The 9,445-nt window shown below is 43.9% G+C and overlaps 2 protein-coding genes across 7 annotated transcripts in view; one reads left to right on the forward strand and one right to left on the reverse strand.

Moving 5' to 3' along the window:
• Positions 1-7,490, reverse strand: part of FAM234A (family with sequence similarity 234 member A) — a 197,229-nt gene extending 189,739 nt beyond the window's left edge. For 2 of the 4 annotated variants that reach the window (XM_075830026.1, XM_075830025.1), the window contains exon 1: positions 7,021-7,084. In XM_075830026.1, the coding sequence (XP_075686141.1) occupies positions 7,021-7,023 (3 nt within the window). In that variant the 5' untranslated portion in view covers positions 7,024-7,084. The other 2 variants (XM_075830027.1, XM_075830028.1) reach the window with 2 other exon arrangements.
• The window catches only part of LUC7L (LUC7 like), a 128,868-nt gene continuing 126,350 nt past the window's right edge, over positions 6,928-9,445 (forward strand). The window contains exon 1 of one of the 3 annotated variants that reach the window (XM_075830031.1): positions 6,928-7,367. In XM_075830031.1, coding sequence (XP_075686146.1) covers positions 7,307-7,367 — 61 coding nt within the window. In that variant the 5' untranslated portion in view covers positions 6,928-7,306. The remainder of the gene's footprint in view (positions 7,368-9,445) is intronic. The other 2 variants (XM_075830030.1, XM_075830029.1) reach the window with 2 other exon arrangements.

The raw sequence follows: 9,445 nt of genomic DNA on the forward strand, positions 1-9,445 counted from the left end.
TAGTGTGATAATGGACTGAAATACCGGCCTCAGAAGCAAAGTAGCACCTAGTGGATTTTGGGGCCTCCTTTTTTTAGAATATATTTTAGGCACCATGTCAGGTTTGAAGAGGTCTTGTGATGCAAAAACAGTGGAAATCCCCCAAAAGTGAGACGGTTTTGGAAACTACACACCTCAAGGAATTTATCTAGGGGTATAGTTAGCATCTTGACCCGACAGGTATTTTGCTATATTTATTGGAGTTTGTCTGTGAAAGTGAAAATCTACTTTTTTTCTGAAAAAATATTAAAAAAAATAATATTTGCAAGGAATAAAGATTAAAAAGCACCCCAGAACTTGTAAAGCTACTTCTCCCGATTACGCCAATACCCCATATGTGGTACTAAACTGCTGTTTGGACCCACGGCAGAGCTCAGAAGGGAAGGAGCGCCATTTGGATTTTGAAGCACAGATTTTGCTGGATTGGTTTTCAGTTCCATGTCGCGTTTGCAACGCCCTGGAGTAAGCAAAACAGTGGAATCCCCCCAAAACTGACCCCATTTTGAAGACTACACCCCTCAAGGAATTGTTCTACGGGTATAGTTAGCATTTTGACCCCACAGTTTTTTTGCTGAATTTAGTGGAATTAGGCCGTGAAAATGAAAATCTACTTTTTTCTGAAAAAACATAGAAATGTTTCATTTTTACAATGAATAAAGGAGAAAAATGACCCCAAAATTTGTAAAGCAATTTGTCCTGATTACAGCAATACGCCATATGTGGTAATAAACTGCTGTTTGGACCCACGGCAGGACTCAGGAGGGAAGGAACAATATTTGGCTTTTGGAGCTCAAATTTAGCTGGAATGGTTTTCGGGTGTCATGTCGCATATGCAAAGCCACTGAGGTACCAAAACAGTGGAAACCTCCCAAAAGTCCCTTTAGGGGACTGGAACGAGCGATCATTAGGTCGCTGGTACAATACACTGCAATACTAATGTATTGCAGTATAATGTCATTTTACAGGCTCCTGTAACAGCGCGATCGCTGTTCCTGTCCGTTAGTCCCGGGTGTCAGCTGTAATACACAGCTGACACCTGCAGAATATGGAGCGTGCACAGCGCATGAGCCCGCTCCATAAATAACCCCTCGCACCACGACATGCTATTAAGTCGTGGTGCGCCAAGGCGTTAAAGCGCAGCGGATGGTGCAAAGTGAAAATTAAAATTTTCCACTGATATGCCATTTTAATGCACAATATATTGTGCCCAGTTTGTGCCACTGAAGACAAATACCTCATACAATGTTGAGCGGGTTCTCCCGGATATAAAATGTCATATATGTGGACGTAAGCTGGTGTTTGGGCTCAGAAGGGAGGGAACACCATTTGGCTTTTGGAGCGCAGATTTTGCTTGGTAACTGTTCTGTTTGGGGTTTTGCTGGTATTTCAGTTTATGATGTGGGGGTATATGTAATCTGTGCGGCGTACATCAGGGCATAATAAGAGGGTATAATAATGGGGTACATAAATAATAATTCGCAGATATGTGGCCGGTGTCGCACTGATAAATGGCGCCCGATCTTATCTGCTTTTGGAACACTCTGCACATTTTGAATCGCCATATTCTGAGAGCCAGAACTTTTTTATTTTTTCACCACCGGAGCCGTGTGAGTGCTTATTTGTTGCGGGACAATCTGTACTTTTCATTGGTACCATTTTAGGGTACATGTGATTTTTTTTAATCACATTTTATTCGATTTTTTTGGAAGCAAAGTGACAAAGAAACATAAATTCTGACAGTTTTTTTTTTTGTTTTTTTTACAGTATTCACCGTGCGGTATAAATGACATTTTACTTTATTCTGCGGGTCGGTACGATTATGGCGATACCATATGTATATAGGTTTTTTATGTTTTGTGGCGATTGCGCAATAAAATCACTTTGATCAAATTATTTATTTTTTTATGTCACCATATTCTGAGAGTCATAATTTTATATTTTTCCGTCAAAAAAGCGGTGTAAGGGCTTGTTTTTTGCGGGACAGGTTGTAGTTTTTATTGGTATTATTTTGGGGTACATGCGACTTTTTGATCACTTTTTATTCTATATTTTGGGAGTGTTGATGACCAAAAAAAAGTGATTCTGACATTGTTTTTTAATTATTGTTTTTTGCGGTGTTCACCGTGCGGGAAAAATAATATTATAGTTTGGGTCGTTATGAACGCGGTGATACCAAATATGTGTACTATTTTTAAGATTTTCATTTTTTTCCTATAATAAAAGACTTATTATAGGAAAAAAAGCATTCTTTTTTTTTTTACTTTTATAACTTGTTTTTACACTTTTATAAAACTTTTTTATTACTTTATTTTTTACTTTTTACTTGAAGCCTGGCAGCACTGATCGCTGCTATAATACATTACACTACCTAGGTAGTGTAACGTATTATAAACTGTCAGTGTGACGCTGAGAGTCACACTGACAGGAAGCTTATGAGAACCAGCATCCGGCTGGTTCTCATAGGCTGCTGTGCATGGCAGACCCGGGGGCTGTTATATGGCCCCCGGTTCTGCCTTATAACCGACTGCAGCACCCGCAATCGGTCCCCGGGAAAGTTTGTTGTAGCAACAAACTTTCCAGTTCTTTGCTACAACACACTTTCCCTGCGATCACATGACCGGGACCTGAACTAATCAGGTCCCGATCATATCTCCGGGACCAGAGGCAGGTGATAACAGCGCGATCCGGGTGTCAGCGCTACTCCGAGACACCCGGATCGCGCTTTTAACACCCACCGTGAATTCATGTCGGCACTGCACAGAGCCCAGCAAGTGCCGACGTGAATATACAGTGGGCGGTCGGGAAGCGGTTAAAAATATGAGAAATTGCTGTTTATGTTCTAAGCCTTGTAACGTCCAAGAAAAATAAAAGAATGTTCAAAAAACGATGCCAATCTAAAGTAGACATATGGGAAATGTGAACTAGTAACTATTTTGGGTGGTATTACCGTCTGTTTTACAAGCAGATGCATTTAAATTCTGAAAACTTCTATTTTTTCAAAAAATTTTCAAAATTTGCTCTAAATTTTGCAATTTTTCACCAATAAACACTGAATATATCTACCAAATTTTACCACGAACATGAAGCCCAATGTGTCACGAGAAAACAATCTCAGAATCGCTTGGATAGGTTTAAGCATTCCGATGTTACCACATAAAGTGGAATATGTCCGATTTGAAAAATGGGTTCTGAGCCTTAAAGGGAACCTGTCACAAGCATTTCACCTATTAAACCGACTATACCTGGTGGTAGTGGGTGAAAAATCATTTCTATATAACCTATAATTATCTTCTTAGTCGGCTCTGTAGCTTTAGTATTTAGCTTTTTAGTGTTCCCACACCGTATGCTAATGAGCAGAAAAGAGTCAGATCTTCATTTGAAAAGAGTCAAATCTTCATTCCTCAAGTATTTCCGAGTTTGCCTCACCTTCTTACTTTTGATTGACAGCTCCTCGCCTTCCCCCAGCACACAAAATCCCGCGCTTGTGCATTGATATCCTCTTCTGGTGTGTGCACACAAAGGGACACCGGATTATTACGATAAAAGGCGCGAAACGTTTGCAGACCGTTATTTACAGTCGGAGGAGGAGTTTAGGAGCGGGGATAATGGCAATGAACTTTTTATAGCAGCAGCTAGTGAGGGAGAAGTAAAGTTCAATAGGTGAAATGCTGGTGACAGGTTCCCTTTAAGGCCAAAACTAGGCTGCGTCCTCAAGGGGTTAATAATAAAGGACTGATAAGGGAAAAAGGGGGATTTTTACTTTTAAAACTTTTATTTTCTTATTTTTACACAACTTTTTCTTACTTTATTACTTTGTCCCACTAGGGGACTTGAGGGCAGGAGGCCCCGATCGCTATTCTAATACACTGCACTACATGCATAGTGCAGTGTATTAGAGCTGTCAGCTACTCACTGACAACAAGCATAGCGAGTCCTGACTTTGTCAGGACACACTAGGCTTCCGTAAATGGCATAGCCGGATGCCATTGTTACACGTCCGGTTGCCATAGTAACCATCGCTGCCTGCTATCATGTAGCGGGCCATCGATGGTGGTCTAACCCCTAAAAAGCAGCAAAATGTATTAGATCTGTCAGTTATTCACTGACAGCAAGAAGATTAGGCTTCGCCTCCCGGCGGGGCATAATCGCCTTCCGTAATGGCAGAGCAGGAGGCCATTGGGTCTCCTATTGCCATAGCAGCAGTCGTCAGTCCTGATTGCCTGTCAGGGCTGGCTATCTGCTAGCAACTGCTAAGATGCAGCGATCGCTCCATCTAAGGGGTTAATGGCAGGGATCGGCGCTAGCTCCAGTTCCTGCCGTTACAGGTGGATATCAGCTGAAACATACAGCTGACATCCACCGATGATGACAACGGCTCAGCTGCTGAGCCGGCACTATCTTCCTGGCGGCTACGGAAGCCGTTCAGGCTCCACTGCCGGGCGGGTCCTGAACAGCTTCCGTGCTAGGCAGACCGGGAGGCCAGTATTAGGCCTCTGGTTGCCATTGCAGCCACCGGAACCCCAGCAACTGCAAACAGCTTAAATGCAGTGATTGCGTTTGAGCGCTGCATTTAAGGGGTTAATGGCGGGGATCAAAGCTAATTTCGGTCTCCGTCATTACAGTCGGATGTCAGCTGTAAGATACCGAGGACATCCGGCAATGATGGCACCGGCTCAGCATTTGTCGTTTGGATACGGCAAAATGTGGGAAGCACTAGCTTTCCATGACGTATCCAAAAGGGAAATGTCGGGAAGGGGTTAAAGAAGTTCAACCGCTTTTAATCGGCCCCCACCCTCTTTTATTGACCACAGTTTGTACACACATTGTACGGAAACCGCTTCAGAATCTGCGCCAAAAAAATTTAAAAAAAACCGCCTCCCGTTGATTTTAATGGGAGGCGGAGGCGTTTTTTTTCCACGACGGCTTTTAGATGCTCGCGGTAAAAAAAAACAACGACATGCTCTTCCGCCTCTGACCTCTCATTGAAATCAATGGGAGGCCGAGAAAACATTTTTTATGGCCGCGGGCAAAAAAAACGAGGCAAGAAAGGACAGGCAGGTGAAAATAAAAAACTCTGTGTGAACTGACCTGTTGTCAATGGGAGGTCAAAACGCGGGGAGAGAGAATGACTTATTTTTCCTGCGAACGTTTTTTTTCCGTCTTGGGAAAGAAAACGCCTCCGCCTCCCATTGACCTCAATGGGAGGCGATTTCGGCCGTTTTTTGGTGCAGTTTCCGAAGTGGTTTTTGGGTCAAAAACAGCGCCAAAGACCTCTGTATGAACTAGCCACTTCCTGAAAAAATTGAGAATTGAGGCGGATTTTTCTGCCTGCAAAAAACTATGGCTGGGTTCACACGACCTATTTTCAGACGTAAACGAGGCGTATTATGCCTCGTTTTACGTCTGAAAATAGGGCTACAATACGTTGGCAAACATCTGCCCAGTCATTTGAATGGGTTTGCCGACGTACTGTGCAGACAACCTGTCATTTACGCGTCGTTGTTCGACTACGGTCAAACGACGACGCGTAAATTGACTGCCTCGGCAAAAGAAGTGCAGGACACTTATATACATTATATGCAGGACACTGCTTTGCAACTTAATTTGAGCCGTTCTTCATTGAAGTCAATGAAGAGCAGCTCAAGATTTACGAGCGTCAAAGACGCCTCGCATAATGCGAGGAGGAGCTTTTACGTCTGAAACGAGGCAGCTGTTTTCTCCTGAAAACAGTCTGTATATTCAGACGTAAAAGACACTTCTCGTGTGCACATACCCTATGGCTGGGTTCACACGACCATGTTACGTCCGTAATGGACGGAACGTATTTCGGCCGGAAAACCCGGACCGAACACACTGCAGGGAGCCGGGCTCCTAACATCATAGTTATGTACGATGCTAGGAGTCCCTGCCTCTCTGCAGGACAACCGTCCCGTACTGTAATCATGTTTTCAGTACGGGACAGTAGTTCCACGGAGAGGCAGGGACTCCTGGCATCGTACATAAGTATGATGCTAGGAGCCCGGCTTCCTGCAGTGTGTTCGGTCCGGGTCTTCCGGCCGAAATACGTTCCGTACATTACGGACGTAACATGGTCGTGTGAATCCAGCCTTAGGGTATGTTCACACACACACTAATTACGGACGTAAATCGGGCGTATTAACGTCCGAAATTACAGCTTGAATGCGTTGACAAACATCTGCCCATTGAAAGCGATGGGCTGACGTTTGTCTGTTCACACGAGGCGTATATTTACGCGCCGCTGTCAAAAGACGGCGCGTAAATAGACGCCCGTGTCAAAGAAGTGACCTGTCACGTCTTGGGGCGTAATTCATTGACTCCAATGAAAAGCAGCGCCAATTACATCCGTAATGGACGCGGTGTTCAAGCGCCTGCACATGTCGTTACGGCTGAAATGACGGGGCTGTTTTCTCCTGAAAACAGCCCCGTAATTTCGGCCGTTACAGACGCTGTCGTGTGAACATACCCTTAGTGTGAACAAGTCAAAAACACCAAAAATACGCCTCAAAATCTGTTTCAAAAACCACCTGGACTCAGAGGCAATTTTCTCTTAAAATCAGCATCATATCTTTTTTTATCTGTCTGTTTCATACATATGACCTGTGGCCTAAGTTTATAAGCGGTTAGTAGAGCAACAACATTTGTAATCATTAGAATTCTTGGCCTGGAGTAAAAGCGTTAATTGCAGATACTGTGCCCCATAAATGACCAGCACTTCAACAGAGAAGGAGAACAAACATATCAGTGTAATACTTGATCAGAATCACAACAATCTGAGGGGACCGCATCACTCGTACCCTAAACACTTCCTGCACCACGCTATCCGGTCCCAACCATAGACGGCGACACTGCGTCACTTCCAGAACGACAATGCTGACACAACCTGTCGCTTTCAAACTGCAGTAATACTAAAACTCTCTTCACGCTCTGACAGCCCGATGGTATGAGTGTCGTGGACATTACCATGAAACTCCCAGCTCCAGCAGAACGACTTGCCTCATTATGCCTAAAAGTCTTGCTGAACTCACCCGTGTAGCAACTTCAATATTCACATTCAGGCAGGAGAGGCGGAACAAAAGTTCGGGCTGCCTTTTTGCCGCACAGACCCTGAAGATCCCGGAATCTCTACTTCCGGTCTCTCTGGTTTCCCATAATCCTCCGCTGAGGGTCGCCTGATTGGGTTTTGGGAGGATAGTCGTCAGCGAGGGAGAAGTGTGCCTGGGCAGGCAGAAGCCGCTCAGCAGCAGTCATGTCGGCTCAGGCCCAGATGAGAGCCCTGCTGGACCAGCTTATGGGCACGGCCCGGGATGGTGAGTGTGTCGGCTTAGGCCTCCGGGGGGCACAGTGATGGGGGTATTAGGAGTAGTTGTAGTGAGGCCTGCACATAGCACCTGGGCCTTAAGGCCGAATAATAATAATAATAACAACCACAAGTTCCTGTGATAGCTCATACAGTGCGCATCGGAAAGTGCGGGGAGGCGCTCGTATATTGTGCCGCGCCATCTGGCGGCTTCTACTTTACTACACGTGGAATTAGCTTCCAGCTGCTCCATTGTGAGGATACATTAGGTACACAAGTGTAGTTAAGCTGAGTTTGTAATTTAACCCCTTAATGACCAGTTTATTTTAAACCTTAAAGTGTAGCTAAAGGTTTGACAAACTTCTGACCTGTCATGACAAGTCAGAAGTTTGTATTGGTGGGGGTCCGAGCACGGAGACCCCCACCAATCGCTAGAACGCAGAAGCTGAAGCGCTCCTGTGAGCGCTCAGCCTCTTCGTGTCTGTTTGGCCTTTTCTGGAAATAAATGTATCGGTGTATGGATTTAATAGAAAGTCTATGAGCCCGTACTCCGATACATCGGCTTTCTGGAAAAAGCTGAACAGACACGAAGCGGCTGAGCACTCACACGAGCGCTCAGCTTATTCGTTCTAACGATTAGTGGGGGTTTCAGTGCTCGGACCCCCACCAATCATGTCACTAAGACATGTCAGAAGTTTGTCAAACGTTTAGCTCCACTTTAATGACCAAGCTATTTTTTGCGTTTTCCATCGTCGCATTCCAAGTGCTCTAACTTTTTTATTTTTGCGTTGACATAGCTGTATAAGGTCTTGTTTTTTGCGGGACAAGTTGTATTTTTTAATAGCGCTGTTTTGGGGTACATATAATTTATTGATTAACGTTTATTTAACTTTTTTGGGAGGTAACAGAAAAAACACCATCAATTTCGCCACTCTTTTTTTGCGTCTTAGATTTACGCCCGTTTACTGTGTGGTATAGATAATAACTTTATTCAGTGGGTCATTACGATTGTGGCGATTCCAAATTTATATAGATTTTGTATGTTTTACTACTTTTACACAGTAAAAACATATTTTTTTTTTCAAAAGTATTTGTTTTTGTGTGCCATGTTTTAACCCCTTCCCCCTGCTTGCATTCTGGGCCCTAATGTCCAAGCCATTTTTTACATTTTTACATTGTCACATTCAAAGAGCTGTAACTTTTTTTATTTTTGCGTCGGCATAGCTGTATAAGGTCTTGTTTTTTGCGGGAAGACTTGTAGTTTTTATTGGTACCATTTGAGAGTAGATGCGACTTTTTGATCACTTTTTATCACATTTTTTTAAAGTCAGGATTAACAGAAAACAGCAATTTTTCCATTGTTTTTTATTTTATTTTTTACGGCGTTCACAGTGCGGGTTAAATAATGTAACAGCTTTATAGTCGGGGTCGTTACGGACGCGGCGATACCAAATATGTGTAACTTTTTTGCTTTATTGTAGTTTTTTTTAATAGTAAAGCATTTTGTAAGGGGAAAAGCTGGGTTTTTCATTTTTATTTTTTTTAACTTGTTTTTTTAATTAACTTTATTAAACTTTTTTTTACTTTTTTACTAGTCCCACTAGGGGACTTCACTATCCTCCGATCGCTATTATAATACACTGCAATACTTTTGTATTGCAGTGTATTACTGCCTGTCCGTTTAAAACGGACAGGCATCTGCTAGGTCATGCCTGCGGCATGATCTAGCAGGCATTCGCTCCAGGCAGACCTGGGGGTCTTTATTAGACCCCCGGCTGCCATGGAAGACACAGACACTCGGCGATTTTATCGCCGGGTGTCAGTGAGATGAGAGGGAGCTCCCTCCCTCTCTCCAAAACCATTCAGATGCGGTGCTCGCTATTGTGCACCGCATCTGAAGGGTTAAACGGGTGAGATCGATACTAATATCGATCTCACCCGGCAGAGCAGGCACGCCCCCAGCCCTCAGCTGCCTCTGGCAGCTGAGAGCAGGGAGATTTCACGGCTCCCTGCTCTGTTTACTTTATTCTACAGCAGCGACGTAGAATAGCGGCGCTCTAGAATAAAGCCCACTAATGACCGCCGTAA

This window comes from Rhinoderma darwinii, chromosome 6 (assembly GCF_050947455.1).
Source record: "Rhinoderma darwinii isolate aRhiDar2 chromosome 6, aRhiDar2.hap1, whole genome shotgun sequence".
NCBI classification, from domain to species: Eukaryota; Metazoa; Chordata; class Amphibia; order Anura; family Rhinodermatidae; genus Rhinoderma; species Rhinoderma darwinii.